General features: G+C 49.5%; 1 protein-coding gene across 1 annotated transcript; it reads right to left on the bottom strand.

The window, feature by feature from the left end:
* Positions 1-1,612: 1,612 nt before the first annotated feature.
* Positions 1,613-3,405, bottom strand: Tpsb2 (tryptase beta 2). The gene is given in 6 exon segments (NM_019180.2): positions 1,613-2,025; positions 2,102-2,265; positions 2,407-2,672; positions 2,799-2,964; positions 3,105-3,168; positions 3,391-3,405. Coding segments are annotated over 5 exon segments (825 nt in total). The 5' UTR covers positions 3,391-3,405; the 3' UTR covers positions 1,613-1,860.
* Positions 3,406-16,791: the final 13,386 nt, after the last annotated feature.

The raw sequence follows: 16,791 nt of genomic DNA, 5'->3' as shown, positions 1-16,791 counted from the left end.
TCTCTCTCTCTCTCTCTCTCTCTCTCTCTCTCTCTCTCTCTCTCTCTCTCACACACACACACACACACACACACACTCACACACACACTCACTTTCTCTCTCTCTCTCACACACACACACACACACACACACACACACACACCCCTACATATACTGTTACCCGACTCCCTGTAGAGCCCTCAACACTCTCCTGCCAGGTCGGCTACCCAGACTAAACTCCATCCATGTAAGACAGGAGTGGATTCTTGTTTCCACCTGACAGAAAAGCAAGGGCAGGGGTAGCCTGGCCCTGGACACAGACAGACACAGACACAGACACAGACAGACACAGACACCACACCACATCACACCAGAGAGAGAGAGAGAGAGAGAGAGAGAGAGAGAGAGAGAGAGAGAGAGAGAGAGAGCATGTTCTACCAGAGTCTCCTGTATCTCAGACCCCAAGGAGAGCCAGAGCTTAGGGCTCCATCTGCTAAAGTAGGCTGCTCACCCGGGTACTGGCCTCTGGCTGAGACAGTGGGTTTGTGTGTTGCTCACTGAAAGCTCTCAGCTAGGCCTGGCCCCTGTAGCCCATGGCAGAGATGAAGCCAATGACCACTTTTATCTGTCACCTGACAGCTCAGCTCAGCTGGGCTGGACTGAGCTGGGCTGAGCTGGGCTGAGCTTCTCACTGGGGATCCTAGTCCACTCTGCATCTTCCCATCCCCCCATTCTCCACTAAAGGGTGGCTGAATGCCCTTATCAGATTGTCACCACCCATCAGCATCCACAGCACCCTAAGAGTGAGATGGGCGGGCTGGAGGGACAAGGGACTGAATTCCGTTACCTTTTATTTTTGTGATAGATGGGTCCGTTATGTTTGACATTAAAAATGAAAACTAAGGAAGCCGAGAGATGGTTCAGCGGTTAAGAGTGTGATACACACACACACCCCCAGAGATGACACCTATCACCGGGTGGGACAGCTGACCTAATTTCCCATCAAGGATGAGGGCTCCATCCAAGAAAGGGAAAGGTCAGCTCTCAGCACTAATCATAAAATGTGGACCTCACCCTCATCAGATGTATCTCAATACAGAACAGCTGAAAGAAGGCAGGAGAGAAAGAGGCAGCAGTGCTGTGGCAGGGTTATGGAACATGGGTGACATTCCAACCAACAGGAAATAGACACCCCAATGTTGGCCCATCCGTGGGCCAACAGCTCCCTTCAGCAGAAAGTTTCAGATACAGGCATATGTGTGTGCAGGAATAGCCATGAGCACCCAAGGGCCAAGAGGCTCAAATGAGAATACCCAGCCAGATGTGCCACTGCATGGCTAGAGCAGCCAGATGTGCCGCTGGGTGACCAGAGCAGCCAGATGTGCCACTGTGTGACCAGAGCAGCCAGATGTGCCACTGTGTGACCAGAGCAGCCAGATGTGCCGCTGTGTGACTGGAGCAGCCAGATGTGCCACTGGGTGACCGGAGCAGCCAGATGTGCCACTGGGTGACCAGAGCAGCCAGATGTGCCACTGCATGAACTTATTTTTTATTTTTATGGTCTTGGGATAGTGTCTCACATATCCCAGACTGGCCTCAAACTCAATACATAGACAAGGATGACCTTGAACTCTTGGAGCAAAATTTTCACATACTTTAATGAGCCACAGAAAAGAGGGAGCCGCACAGTGCAGCTGTGTGTGGTGGGAGGCAGAGGGGACAGGAGTGGCGAGGGACTCAAGGTGGAACAAAGTGGGGGCTCAGAGGGACACCCGGAAGACAGGGGAGACAGAGTACAAAGAAGGCCAGGGTTCCATCTGGCCAGGAAGCAGTGAGTTAAAGACAGCAGGTGCCTGGTTCTTCCCTGACCCTGGATGGGTCTCAGGAACGCTGAGGGACATAGCGGTGAATCCAGTCCAGGTAGTACGTCACCCGGGTGTAAATGCCAGGACGATTGGCCTCTGCGCAGCCCTCGCCCCAGCTGACCACTCCTGCTTGCAGCCAGGTACCCTTCACTTTGCAGACCAGTGGGCCCCCTGAGTCTCCCTGGGGGAGACAGGGTCAGTCAGCACACCATATGGAGACCAGAAGGGGTGGGGTGCAGAGGGGACACAGGACCCACCTGGCAGGAGTCGCTCCTGGTATTTCCAGCACACAGCATGCCATCCTGGACAATGGGAACATCATCTCCTGTGTAGAGGCCAGTGTGGTACTTCCGATCACACAGGCTGTTTTCCACAATGGGGACCTTCACTTGCTTCAGAGGATAAGGTGGCAGGAGAGGCTCTGGGGTGAGAGAAGCACAGCCTTTGAGGGAAGCTCATTAGTAATCATCCCTGGCCAGCCACTGGGATCTCTACCCACCCTCCAGTGTTGGGGTTGGATGGACCAGTCCCTGCCTAACAGGCAGCAATCCGTGCCACATACCGTCACTATCAATGTCGCCCCAGCCTGTTACCCAGCAAGAAGTCCCCGAGGGGAAGGTCTCCGAGGCAGGGGGCAGGGATATGGGGTGGATATGGGTGGAGACATTCACAGGGTTCTCAAGCTCCAGCAGGGCAATGTCTGCCCCATCCTCGACTGTGTAGTAGTGGGGGTGCACAACGGTCCGGTTCACAGTCAGTAGCTGGTCCGCATAGTATAGATACTGCTCACGAAGCTGTACACGGAAGAGCTCTGGGCTTTTGATGTGCCTAGAGGAGTAAAATCCTGCTTTGGAAGGCTCCAGCTTGGATGTGAACATCCTCAGGAACACTGGGGGCTGTGGGAATAATCTTGACCCCCATCCCACCATGCCAAGCCCGGGTGGGGGAACTTACAGTCCCACACAGTGTGCCGCAGTGAGCACCCACTGTGGGTGAATGAGGGAGCCGCCACAGAAATGCATCCAGAAGCTGAATTTAAATCTCAGGCTCACCTGCCAGGGCCACTTACTTTCAGAAGCCTCTCGTCCTCCCACAATGCCCACTCGCTGCTTGACTGGGCCTGGAGAAAGACAAGAAGCAACCTCAGTGTCCTGGCTTGCCCTTCCGAGTTGGAGCTATCCTATGGATTCTCCAAACTCCCCCATTCCTGTGGCCTGTGACGGTCAGGGAGAGAGATGGGGAGGGATCAAGACAACTCACAAGGGGCCGCGTGCACCAGACTAGCCAGGGGGGACAGTGCCAGCAGCAGCAGCAGCTTCAGCATCTGAAAGCAGTGAGGAGTACGGTCTGAGTCCAGCTGGGAGACAGGGCTGGACTGGGGTGGGCAGATTATCAAGTCCAGAATGGAACCAGGGCCCGTGAGATGGAGGGTAGGTTCATCTCAGGAGTCTGGGGTCTTGGTGCACCAGGTTACAAAGGTCACAAGCTTGATTACTCTGCTTCAGGGTGACATAGAGACACCAGGGGCTCTGAGAAAGGATGTTACCTTGGCTGTCTCGGCTCCTCTCTCATCGGCCTGCTGTCCTCTGCCCTTTTATGTTCCCAGACCAGAGTGCATGAGAGGAGGGACACAGCACCCGCCAATCCAGACATGAAGGAAATGATGGTTTAGATCAAAAGCTTCCATGTAACATATGTCCCCACCGCCCTTCTGATGCCCACAGGTCACGAGGTTGAGTGCACAACCAGAGGACCAGCCAAACACACATGCACACACCCTGCATGGGGTCTCGGTATTTCAGGCTATGGAAGGCCTCTGAGATCACTCCTCTGGGTCCACCTGCAGGACAGAGGAGTCAGGCAGTGGGGTGGATGGGCAGGCAGGACAGTGGTCATCCCCAGCCCTCTCTGGGGAGCTGTATCTTCTGAGAGGAGACTGGTAGCCTCTTCTCAGATTTGTCCCCTCTTCGTGTCTTGCTCCTCAGCTGGTGAAATGCCCAATGGAAGGCTCAGCCCTCCACATCAGGAGAACTGGGCAGATATGGCTCCACTAGGTCTGCTCTGTGTCTTGGGGCCTCCACCATAGACGGAGCACCCCATACTGAGGATATCTCTCAGCTGAGTGTTCTACATCACTGAACTGGTGCTTCTTCCAACTGTTCAGATGGGGATCCTGTCCCTGGGATATAGAGGGGGCTCAAAAAGACTCCTGGCTCAGTGTCATCCTAGCATGCCATGTTGACACACTCTAAAACATTTTACAAGAGTGATACAGGACAGAAGACGATGGTGTCTGCCAGCCATCCCAAAAGGAGCAAGAAGGCACAAGGGGTAACAGCGTCATTCGTCTTAAGTCCTCCAAGTCCTCAGGGTTGAGCTCAGCTTTCCACTGGAGAGGATCACATGCGGCCCCTTGTCAAAATAGCAATCAGCTGATCTTGGCAGAGATCAGTACCAAGTGTCCTGGTACAGCGGGCTCTGCTGACCATGAGACGCAGCTTCTACAGATAAACCCTGCATTGTGACCTCCAGGCCACATCTACCCAGGTCTCCTGATGTGTGTGCATGGGGGGGGGGGGGGCGCTGCTTATCGGACATCTGATAAGCTGAGCCCTTCGTAGAGAATTGCATCAACTGAGGGGCAACCCATGCAGAGGAGGGCAACCTGAAAAGCTACCAACCTCTCCTCAGATGATACCACTCCAGAGCCAGGGATGAACACTGTCCTGCCTCCCCATCCACCCCACTGTCTGGCTCCTCTGTCCTGCAGGTCAGGGATTTACAGTCTCCTCTTCATCCTGAACTCTAGTCCATCACAAGCTTGGTCCCCACTGACACTTCCTGGGTTTCGCTGAGAACTGCCCCGCCCTGCCCTCTGCACACCTCAGAGACTTACTCATCTGGATTCCTTGGGCAGCTGAGGGCAAGCTCACCTTCTAACAAGATGCCCCCACCACTCTCAAACAAAGCTGACAAGACAGAAATGGCAGGGGTCCAAAAACGGCAGAGAGAGAGAGACAGAGACAGAGACAGAGAGACAAAGAGAGACAGAGACAGAGAGACAGAGAGACAGAGAGAGAATGTCCTAAGGTCATACAGGAGATTCCAACCATGGAGGGCCCATAGGGGTTAGGGCCTGCATGCACAACTGAATTGGGGGCTGTGGACCTAGTACTCCCAAGAATGCTGATTGGTTCAGACCTGAGATTAACCAAACCAGTAGCTAATGTAAGAAGGTGAGAGTGGTGGCCCATGCATGTAATTCTGGAAGAGAGTTGAGATCTGGACCACATAGAAAGATCCCGGCACAAAATTCAAAAGGAGCAAGGTGTTCTCAGCATGGCAGATTCTGAGGTGTGGTAGCAATGTCGCTGCTAACCTGGGATCCGAAGAGAAAGTTTTGCCCCAAAAAAGAGGTGTTAAGAGGACACAGTCTAGTTCAGCATCAAGGATGTTCTGGAAATGAACAGATCTTTAAGTGCGAACTTTCAAAACGTAACTGAAAATAATTGTTGGCTTCAAGAAGCCACAAAGCCAAGAAGATGTATAATAATCCTTACAGCTAGTGCTGGCGTTGGCTTCCAAGCTTATTTCCCAATTATTGTGGAAGCATGAGAGTGGGCTGCTTTTGGATGTTGCAGCCTTGCTAAATTTGGGCATCCCTGCATTTGCGGAACCCTGAGGCTTTCCTATGTAAGCTACAACGATTTGCGAAGCAGGGTTTGATCCTACGCCACAGTTCTCAGTGACTCCAGCAGAGGGCATGCCAGACGTGGGTGCGGGGGAGGCTGTGACCAGCCTTCTGGGCCAGCTGCCCAGGTGCAATGCTAACAGGGACTCCCCTAAGCCACCTGCCTCTTATATGGTGACATTAAAGCCAGCCTATGCTAGGTACCTCCTAGGGGTGTGATAGAAGCCCCTAGAAATGAGCCTAAACTGAGTGAACCAGGATAGGCAGAGCCTCTACATGAAACTTTGGCTGATAACCTCACTCTGAGCCTTAGTTTCCCCCATGGAGAGAGAAGGGGGTCTACCCAGAGACTGGAGCCAGAATCAGGGCTGCTGGGAGACCTAGGGCAACCCGGTGCTCGATTGCCCTCTTCATTACCTGGAGAGCGGGCAGGAGGTCAATGTAGACCAGCAGCCCAAGATAAAAAGGAAGTAAACCTGGGAGACGCTTTGGGAGAGAATTGTAACCAAGAGCTTGAGGTTTTCATTGTAGCTATAGAAACATAGGCATGAGGTGTGGGTGTGTGAACATGAGTACACACACGGGGATGTGTCGGAGAGTGCTATCCTACAGCATACAATTATCATCTTCATCAGAACAGCCTGTTGTCAGTTGATTCCTTCGTAGACAAAAGGGACCAGCCAGACAGTGGTGGCCAGACAGCTGATCCCAGCACTTGGGAGGCAGAGGCAGGAGGATCTCCATGAGTTCCAGGACAGTCTGATCTACACGGTGAGTTCCAAGACACCCAGGGGTACACAGAGAAACCCTATCTCAGAAGAAGAAGAAGAAGAAGAAGAAGAAGAAGAAGAAGAAGAAGAAGAAGAAGAAGAAGAAGAAGAAGAAGAAGAAGAAGAAGAAGAAGAAGAAGAAGAGGAGGAGGAGGAGGAGGAGGAGGAGGAGGAGGAGGAGGAGGAGGAGGAGGAGGAGGAGGAGGAGGAGGAGGAGGAGGAGGAAGAGGAGGAGGAGGAGGAGGAGGAGGAGGAGGAGGAGAAAGAGGAGGAGAAAGAGGAGGAGGAGGAGGAGAAAGAGGAGGAGGAGAAAGAGGAGGAGGAGGAGGAGGAGAAAGAGGAGGAGGAGGAGGAAGAGGAGGAGGAAGGGATAGTGAGGGTCATTAGCTGTTATGCAGTCATGCCCTAAGTGCACACAACCTCATTGGCTGGAGAGGTGCAAGTGTATACAGAGTATGGGAGGTTAAGTGGGGAAGGGGGAATCTTTGTCCATGTTGAGGTGAGACTATTAGATCAGTTGCTTTGGGCTTACCCACCCTCCTGTAAGCAATCCCTTATCCATGTCCTGTAAATCCAAGAAACACTTTGTTCCTTGTCAGGCTGCCTGTCTGCCTCACTGCTGGCGTACATGAGCACCACCCACAAGCCGCTCAGGGTAGACAGAACACAGTCCATAATAGGGGTCCCTGGTGAGAAACAGCAGAGTCTGAGACAGATGCTGTGGTTCCCCGTCTCCTGTGTGCTCAGATGCCACTGGGGTGCCACTGGGAGTTGGGAACAGGGTCCACATGTCTTCTTGGGGTATCTATTCATCAGGCAGGAAGGGCATGGCTGAGCTTGGGACTGGGGTGGAATCCTATTTGGTTCTGACTGAGTGCCAAGAGTACTGAGGGGTTTGAAGAGAGAAGGCCTTTTGGGGGAGATTTAGGTGGGGCTCTTTGCAAGGAAGGCCTCCCTCCCCATGAACCCCCCATAGCCGTCCTTGATAAAGGAGATGGTCCTTGCTTGTCCGAACTGTTTTATTTGATGGCGGATGTAATCCGGGTGAACCAGGAATTTAATACCTTTTGTGGAAAGGAACGCCCAGGAAGGGAAGCTCTCTCATTGGCTGAACACTCCATTAGCATGGAGAACTCCAAGTTTTGGTGCTACCTGACTGATTGCCTCAGTCCTCTCAGTGGGGTGTCATGGTTACGTGTTCCGGATCAGGTAGTTTGGCAGGGAGCTGGCTCTGTGCCTGCCATTCTCAATTCTGAGATTCCCCGGGGTTTTGAGCCTGCTTGACCTTACCAGTTCTTCTGTCTGGTGGCACAGTCCACTTGCCCCACAGTTTCCCAAGTTTGACTTTGGAATCAACTCCTTGATTTTGTCATTAGTGCTTTTATAAGGAGAGGGCTGGTGGTTGTTTAAATCTCCCCAGAGAAAGAGTTCATTTGGCAGTATGTGTGCCCATGGGCACTGCATATGCACATGCGTGTGTCTGAGTTTGCACACACACACACGCGCGTGTAATCCCTAACTTTGTCCCCCTGAGAAGGGACAAAAGTGCAGACACTCCAAGAACCACATACAGCACCCATCCCCAGATGGGGTTTCTAAACATCACTTGACAGTGGAAGGATTCTGGATCAAAGGAAGTGCAGCAGGAGCTTGCAATTATTTTCCATAATTAGATGATGCAAAAGAAATAGAACAGGAGCCTAAAGACAGAAGCAGCTTGCAGGAGGCCCTGGAGTCCCAGTCGGAACCTCGCATAGCAAATGGGAACTGAAGGAAAGAAAGACATGGAGATTCATTGACTAAAATAGAAGACTATGAGTCACAGATAAGTGAATCAGTGATTAAAATTCTGTTAAGAAATCTGATAAAGTTTCACTCTCCGCCCTAGGTCCATGGCTAAGTGCATGGCAGTGAGGGGGAACAGAGGGACTTCTCTGGGCAGGCTGGGGGCCTTTTATCAAGCATCAAGCACCAGGAACCGAAGTGGCAGGCTTTTGATAAGACACAACTAGGTCTAAGTCACATCTGTGATGGTGTCAGGAGATGTCTGACTTCAGTCTAATTGTGAGAAATACCAGACGGCCCTGCTTGAGTGTAATTTTACAAAATTAATCGGAAACTTTAGGCTCTGAAAAGCCCAGCAAAAGGAATGAATAGTCCAACCGTCTCCATCAGACTGACAGACACAGAAGAGAGACCAAGTACACCCAGGCTTCTAGTCTGGCTTCTTCTCCCACTGAGGTGGTAAGCGAGTGCTAAACAATTCCTGAGAATCCCCGATGACAGTGTCTTTAGATGTGTCCTGACTCAGGCGGCTGTGGGGCAGCACCATAAAAAAAGCATTCCCCGTTTTAAAAAAGAAAGAAAAGAAAAAAGGAGCGGCCAGTGAAAATCTGAAGCCCCTCACGCAGTCCAAACTTTTAAGTGATCCAGAAATAAAAGTCTTTGAGCCAGACAAATGGCTTTCCTGGGAGTTTCTGTGTGAAATTGTGTGTGTGTGTGTGTGTGTGTGTGTGTGTGTGTGTGTGTGTGGTGTACGAGTGCATGCATGTTTATGCGTGTGCAAGTGCACATGTACATATCTGCACATCTGTGTCATTCCTCAAGTTCTCTCTCTCTCTCTCTCTCTCTCTCTCTCTCTCTCACCAAATAGGCTAGCTCTCCAGCAAGCTTGTGCACACACACACACACACACACACACACACACACACACAGCAGTACATGTGTGGAGACCACGGGACAATAAGCAGGAGTTGGTTCTCCCCTTCTGCCACGGGGGTCCCAGGGCTCCAACCCAGGTGGTCAGGTTTGGCGGCAAATGCCTTCAGAAACTTGAAAAGACGAGCCATCTTTTCTTCTTAACGTTAAAAGTTTATTTTCGATAATTTTTTTATTGAAACTAGATTTTTCTCTCCTCCGAAACATCCCAACCACAGTTTCCCCTCCCCTCATTCCCCCCAGCTAATCCCACCTTCTCTCTGCCCCGGATCCGCTCAGCCTTCATTTTTCAATTCACAGAAGAGCAGGCCTCCAAGAGATGGCAGTCAAATAGGACGAAACAGTAAATAGACACAATAAAACAAGTCAAGAGCCCTCAGATTGAGGCTGGACAAGGCAACCCTGTAGGAAGACAAGTCCCTAGAGTAGGCAAAAGAGTCAGGGATACACCCGCTCCCACTGTTAGGCGTCCACAAAAACACCAAGCTAACAGCCAAGAACACACAGAGGACCTACTGCAGACCCATGCTGGCCCCGTGCTTGCTGCTTCGGTCTCTGGGAGCCTCTATGAGCCCTGCTTCTCAGTGAGCCATGATCTCCCGCTTTCCTCTCTCCCCTCCGACTCCTACAATCTTTCCTCCCCCTCTTCCGTGGGTTCTCCAGTCTCCTAGAGCAAGGATCCAATAGAGACCTCCAATTTAAAATCTCTTGGAATAACGTCTGGCTGGGGGTCTCTGCACCCGCTCTTGGTTCTTTTTTTTTTTCCCCGGAGCTGGGGACAGAACCCAGGGCCTTGCACTTCCTAGGTAAGTGCTCTACCACTGAGCTAAATCCCCAGCCCCCTCTGCACCCGCTCTTATCTGCCGCTAGAGGAAGCCTCTCCGGGCAAGCCGCTGGCTGACTTATGAGTATAGCAAAATAGCATTAGGAATAATTTCTTTTTTTCCAGTCATATATGGGTCTACCCTAGGTTTGTGGGCTAGTTCACTTCACAGCTAACATCTAATAAGTGAATACATACCATGTTTGTCTTTCTGTGTCTGGGTGACTCCACTCAGGACGATTGTTTTTCTTGTTCTGCCCATTCGCCTGTAATTTTCATGATTTTTTTTAAACAGTTGAGTAATATTCTGTCGGGTAAATGTACCACATTTTTCTTTATCCATTCATTTACTGAGGAGCATCTGGCTGTCAAGAATTAAGCAGCAATGAACATGGTTAAGTAGCAAGTGCCCTGTGGTAGGGTGGATGTCATTTGTGTATATGCCCAAGGGTGAAATAGCTGGGTCCTGAAGCAGATCGCCTCTCCGACTTTCTGAGGAGCAACCATATTGATTTCCATGGCCTTTGTACAAGTTTACACTCCTGCCAGCAATGGAGGCATGTTCCCTTCCTCCACATCCTTGCCAGCATGAGCTGTCACTTGTGTTATTAATCTTGGCCATTTTGCCAGTTTTACTAAAGTGGAATCTCGAAGTAGTTTTGATCTGCATTACCCCGGTGGCTAAGGACTGTGAACATTTCTTTTAGTGTTTTTCAGCCATTCGAGATTCCTCCATAATTCTCTGTTTAGATATGTACCCCATTTTTACTTGGTTATTTTTAATATCTAATTTGTTAAGTTCATTATATATTCCGGGTATCAGACCTCTGTTGGATGTGGAGGTGATAAAGAGAAAATCTTTTCCCATTCTGTAGGCTGCCTCTTTGTCCAATTGTTAGTGTCCTTTATCTTAAAGAAGATTTTCGGTTTCATGAGGCCCCCACTTCTTGGTTGTTGATCTTAGTTCCCATGCTGTCACATACTGAGCCGTCTTACTAGTCCAGGGCCCTTGTTAAGATAGACATTCTTGTTCAGATGACTCATGGGTGGTTCATTTTGTGTTTCCTGAGTGATAGACGATACCAAGTGTCTTCCCACTGACATCTGCGTATCATGAATGTGTATGTGTGTGTGCATGATAGAGACAGACAGACAGAGACAGAATGTGTGTGTGATTGTGTGTGTGATTGTGTGTGTTTGTGAATGTGAGTGTGTTTGTGTGAATGTATATGAATGTGTGTGAGAGAGTGTGTGTGTGAATGTGTGCGTGAGTGCGTGCATGTGAATTGTGTGTGAGAGTGTGTGTGCATGAGTGTGTGTATATGAATGTGTGTGAGTGTGTTTGTGTATGAATGTGTATATGAATGTGTGTGCGTGAGAGTGTGTGTGAGAGAGAATTGTGTGATTGTGTATGTGAATGTTTGTGTGTGAATATGTGTGAAAGTGTGTGTATATGTGACTGTGTGTGTGAGTGTGAATGTGTGTGTGAATGTACATGAGTGTGTTTCTGTGTGAATGTGTGTGTGTGCATGCATGTGTGTGCCCCTGAAGGCTAGAAGAGAGCATCGGGTTCCCTGCGGTACAGTCACAGGCAGTACTGCAGTGTTGAGCTGTCCAACATGGTGCTGGGAGCTGAGGTTTAGAACATAGTCCTCTGCAAGAGCTGTCAACCTCTTCGCTGCCAAGCCCCCTCTCTAGTCAATTCCCCCTTTTATTTCTGAGTTATGATTTTTTTTTAATTTTCCAAAACAACTATGTGTACTTGTGGATGTTTGTATGTTCAGGTCCTCTTGGAGACCAGAGACGTCAGGTCTTCTGGAGCTAGAATTACAGGCAGTTGTGAGCTACTCATGTGGATGCTGGGAACGGAACTCAGTCCCAAGAAGCAACATATGCTCTTAGCATAGAGTCATCTCTTCAGCCCTTTACATGCTCCTAACCACTGAGCCACATAAATGTTAACAGAGTCCGATTCATCTAGTGTTCCTTGTTTGTTTGTTTGTTGTTTCTCAGGCTTGGGGAGAATAGACCCTAAAAGTCCATCGCCCAAAGTGAGGAAGTATCTGGGTTGTGTGTTTGGGGGGAGGGTATTGTTTGTTGTTGCTGTTTGATAGTTTTTGGTCTTTTAGAAAGGTTTTTATATTCCAAGTTGATCTCAAATCCACAATCTTTTCTACCTCAGCTTTCCAAGAGCTAGGATGGCAGATGTGCACTGCCACGTCTGGCTCCTGTTAACTTCTACATGGCGTGAGGTAGGTAAGAGGCTTCATCTCTGTGCACAAGGGATTCTGTTGTCCCAGTACCATTTGATGAAAAGACCCTTCCCTTTCCCAGAGAAGGCTCCTGGCACCCTTGTCGATAAATGGATGGGCATCTCTGTGATTGGCATCTCTGTGCTGGCATCTCTGTGATTGACATCTCTGTGATTGACATCTCTGTGATTGGCATCTCTGAGATAGGCATCTCTGTGATTGGCATCTCTGAGATAGGCATCTCTGTGATTGACATCTCTGTGATTGACATCTCTGTGATTGACATCTCTGTGATTGGCATCTCTGTGTGGGCTTGCTCCTGCATCCCAGCCCTGTTCCATTGCTGTCTGTTCACATGCCAATGTTAAACAAACGGTGGGCTCCTAAAGCTTTACACAACATTACAAAATTGGGAATGCGAGTCTGCCAGCTTTTTCCTGCTTCCAGTCTTCCTCTGACTGCCTGGGGTTGATTGCTACCCTGTGAGTTTGAGGGCTGCGATTTTCCAGTTCTGGATTTTGATAGTCATCGCACCAGTGCAGGGGCAGAACTGCTGTCCTCACAGTGTCAAGCTTTCCAAGTGTGCACATGAGATGTCCGTCTTCTTGTTTATACCTTCTTTCATTTCAGCCTGTTCAGAGACAATTTCTAGTTTCAGTTTTGTCCTAAAACTTACATCTGGGCCATGTTTGAGTTGAGTGTGGGCAGAGACACACAAACACCCACACATGCGTGCGCATGCGCACACACACACACACACACACACACACACACACTATTGTCATGAATTAAAATGTTCATACAGGAGGCTCCATAGATCATACCAGTAAAGTGTTAGGAAAGACCTCACCATGAAGCCTCCTGGCAGAACACACCCCCACATCTCTATTGAGATGCTCAAGAAGGGAAAGTGCTATTCTAGGCAAATTGAGGTTTGGCCCTAGGATGCAAATTGCCCCCCATTTGCCCAGTGTGCAGGATCTGTGGCCCATTCCTATAATAGCTGTACACAGGGTGCTGGTGTTCAAGGCAAGGACCTATTGGCTAGTAGTATGGCTGTTTGGAAGAGGAAAAGAAGAGCTAGGAACATGGCTTAGTTGATACTTACTTAGCATGTACGAAGACCTTAGTTCAATTCCCAGGCCACAAAGCAAACAAACAGCAAACAGACAATTGTAGCGCACAGTTCTAATCCCAACACCCAAGAGGCAGAGGCAGGAGGATCAGAAGTTCAGGGTCATCCTTGACTACACAGTGTATTTGAAACCACATAAAACATATGATGCAGATTGTTCACAAAGAGTTTGTGGGGACCTTGCTATAACACGAGGGAAAGACACCTCATTCTTTCCTCTCAAGAATCTACAGGGAAGCATCTAGCAAACCTCAAGAGAGGGGTCATGCTGCAACATCCCGACCATTGATCTACAAAGCCACCAAGAGGATTGTAGGATGCCATACAGGTGAAGGCAGGTACAAGATAGAACGAGGCCTGTCATTGGATGAGAAGGAAGAATGGGCGGGAGAAAAGTTTTAGAGAGAGGAGGAGACTGGAGGAGGCAGGAGAGGCAGTGGAGAGAACATGGAGGCTGATGTTAAGATTCCTCTCTGCACCTTTACAGGTTGATATGGATGTTCTTAAGGGATGGATGTGTACAGGGCTTTGTGTGACTAGATGAGCAAATTATATATTATCAATTAGACCAAAGGTTATTGTGTTGTGTGTTATTTCTTGTGGCGATTTAAGTTTGAGAGAGTAAGTGGTGGCTGGAGACACTGGGCTGCAATGGAATTGGGATGCATATTTCTGGCATGGTGGCAACCTGCCTTGGAAACTAGATGGGTAGAGAGATTGTTGCCAGGCTCAGAGAGAAGCCATTGGCAGTGTGATATGGGATGGAGCAAAGCGGGTGAGACGCTTTGCTGACTGAGATGAAGATGTCTACCAGATATCTTGGGGCACGGCAGTGCCGGACCAAGTGTGGTGAAAAAGAAAGCATTTTTTATAATTTTATAGCAACAGAGGATCAACAGAAAGAAGAAGCCAGGCATACTGTACACCTGTGATTCTAGAACTTGGGAGACAGTGACAGGAGGATCAGGACCAACCTTAGCTACACAGAAACTATCTTGAGTTACAAGAGACCCCGTCTGGGAAAAAAAAGATTCTGATTAACTGATAACAGTCATACAACAGGGGCTGGAAAGATGGCTCAGAAGTTAGAGGCACTGTGTGTTCTTCCCGAGGGCACGGGTTTAATTCCCAGCTCACAGGTGTCTGTAACCCCAGTTCCAGAATGTCCAACACACAACTGGTATACAGACATGCATGTAGGCAGAACCCTCAACACGTAATATACAGATAACCTGTAACAGAAATCAGACATTCAGGGAAAGTGAACTGCATTTTAAATGAACTGAGGCTGGGTCCATGAGGATGGTCCACACCTTTAATCCTAGTACCTGGAGGGCAGAGGCAGGCAGATCTCTAAGTTTCAGGCCAGCCTGGTCTACACCGAAGCTACATCCAAAGCTACATAGAGAAACCCTGTCTCAAAAAACAAAAACAAAATCTCCAAACAGACAAACTTAAATAGCTGTGGACTGAATTGCCATTGATTCATTGACTGTAATGCATGGATCGTTTTAATATAGAATGTTAATCTGTCGGCGCCAGCACCGACACGGTACCGAGAATCGGGCGAAAGCCTGCGGGATGAAAGAAGCACACACACACAGGTTATTCGTGTCAAGCCAGAAGAGGAAGAGAGCTTCTGGTTTCTTTATTGACCAAACTATATATCCAAAGAACACCACTTAGCAGGTATCTGTCAAGCACAGTGGGGAACCCTGGCTGAGACTAACAAAGGACCGACTATGTGGCCTGAATAAATTAGGGAAATAACCAGGAAGGCCAGCCTAATTCTGACTCAGGTGAGAAGTACCTGGCCAGACTGTTCCCAGTTGGGGACAAAAGGCTTCCACATGCAAGGGCAGGGCTCAGCAGGGGTCAAACCTTGTTGGAGACCCAGAAGGGTCTTGTTCAGGCTGACAACATTCTGTGAATGTAAACTTCTTGTGCCACACAGTGACAAAGCAACCAGGCCCAAATCCAATACAGCTCCCACATTAATCATAGCAAAATATGGATGCAGTGTGTGGACATCTCTCTGCTAGCTTTTTAATTTTATCTAGTTAACTCTATCCTGTTCTCAGATCATGTATTAGAGAGAAGAGGGGAGGGGAGAAAAAAGGGGGAGGAGGAGGGGAGGAGGAGGAAGAGGAGGAAGAGGAGGAGGAGGAGGAGGAGGAAGAGGAGGAAGAGGAGGAGGAGGAGGAAGAGGAGGAGGAAGAGGAGGAAGAGGAGGAAGAGGAGGAGGAGGAGGAGGAAGAGGAGGAGGAGGAGGAAGAGGAAGAGGAGGAAGAGGAGGAGGAAGAGGAGGAAGAGGAGGAGGAGGAGGAGGAAGAGGAGGAGGAGGAGGAAGAGGAAGAGGAGGAGGAAGAGGAGGAGGAGGAGGAAGAGGAGGAGGAGGAGGAAGAGGAGGAGGAGGAAGAGGAGGAGGAGGAGGAAGAGGAGGAGGAGGAGGAGGAGGAGGAGGAGGAGGAGGAGGAGGAGGAGGAGGAGAAGAAGAAGAAGAAGAAGAAGAAGAAGAAGAAGAAGAAGAAGAAGAAGAAGAAGAAGAAGAAGAAGAAGAAGAAGAAGAAGAAGAAGAAGATGATGATGATGATGATGGCAACAATAGAAACAGAGTCAACCAACCCCACATAAAACTTGCCAAAGATCGCTTGCCTATAAATGCAAGGCCCTGGGTTCGGTCCCCAGCTCCGAAAAAAAAGAAAAAGAAAAAAAAAAAAAACGTGCCAAAGACAAGTCCACTCCTGTAGCCTAAGTCCCTATGATGCACTTCGGTAATGTGTCCACCACATCTACCCAGATCCCGTGGTCTTCACCACAGATGGGACACTTAATGGGCAGGCCTTTTCTAACGTTCTCAGACTGGTTGGAGCCTGATGACTAGGCTGATTAGACACAGGCCTCTGAGAGCCAGGGACTTTCCCACCCTTCCCCAGTCCTGTTCTAAATCATAGGCCCACAGTGTTAGAGGGTCCCACTGAGACTCTAGGTCAGGGAGCTTCTGTTAGATGTAAGGAAACTGAGGCACAGAGAGCAGCCTTATCACCTCAGTGAGGCTTGGCGGCACATGTCTGGAACCCCAGCACTCCAAAGGCTAAGGTAGAGAGACCATGATGTCAGGGTCACCCAGGGTACAGGATGACTTTCAAGCAGGGTGACAACCAGCAGCCTTTGCTCATAAGCTAGTGTTAAGTGTGTGACTGAAATGTGATTAAGGAGGTATCAGTTTCGCCACTGTACACACCGCCTGAGCTACACACAGTGACAAACAGGGCCCTGCCTCCCTTGGGTATCTCTCATAAGGAGAATGTGCCTCAGGGAGGGTGGGATCTGCCCTAGTCAGGAAAGCATGGGGTGTGAAACTTTGGAAGTCAAGTATCCCCAGGCCTGGTCACCCCTATCTGGGAACCCGAAATCTGCTGTCATGGAGTTAGAGAAGTCAAGAACTCATGTAATTGACGAGGAAGCCCTCAGCCATCTCGGTATAATTTTCCTCTGGCTCCGGGACCCTGTCTCCTCATCTTCATCCCACCATGAGGACAGCAGCAGAAGGGAGGC

The sequence above is a fragment of the Rattus norvegicus genome, chromosome 10, assembly GCF_021556685.1.
Source record: "Rattus norvegicus strain SHRSP/BbbUtx chromosome 10, alternate assembly SHRSP_T2T, whole genome shotgun sequence".
Taxonomy (NCBI): domain Eukaryota; kingdom Metazoa; phylum Chordata; class Mammalia; order Rodentia; family Muridae; genus Rattus; species Rattus norvegicus.
This window is presented reverse-complemented; position numbering and strand designations above follow the sequence as displayed.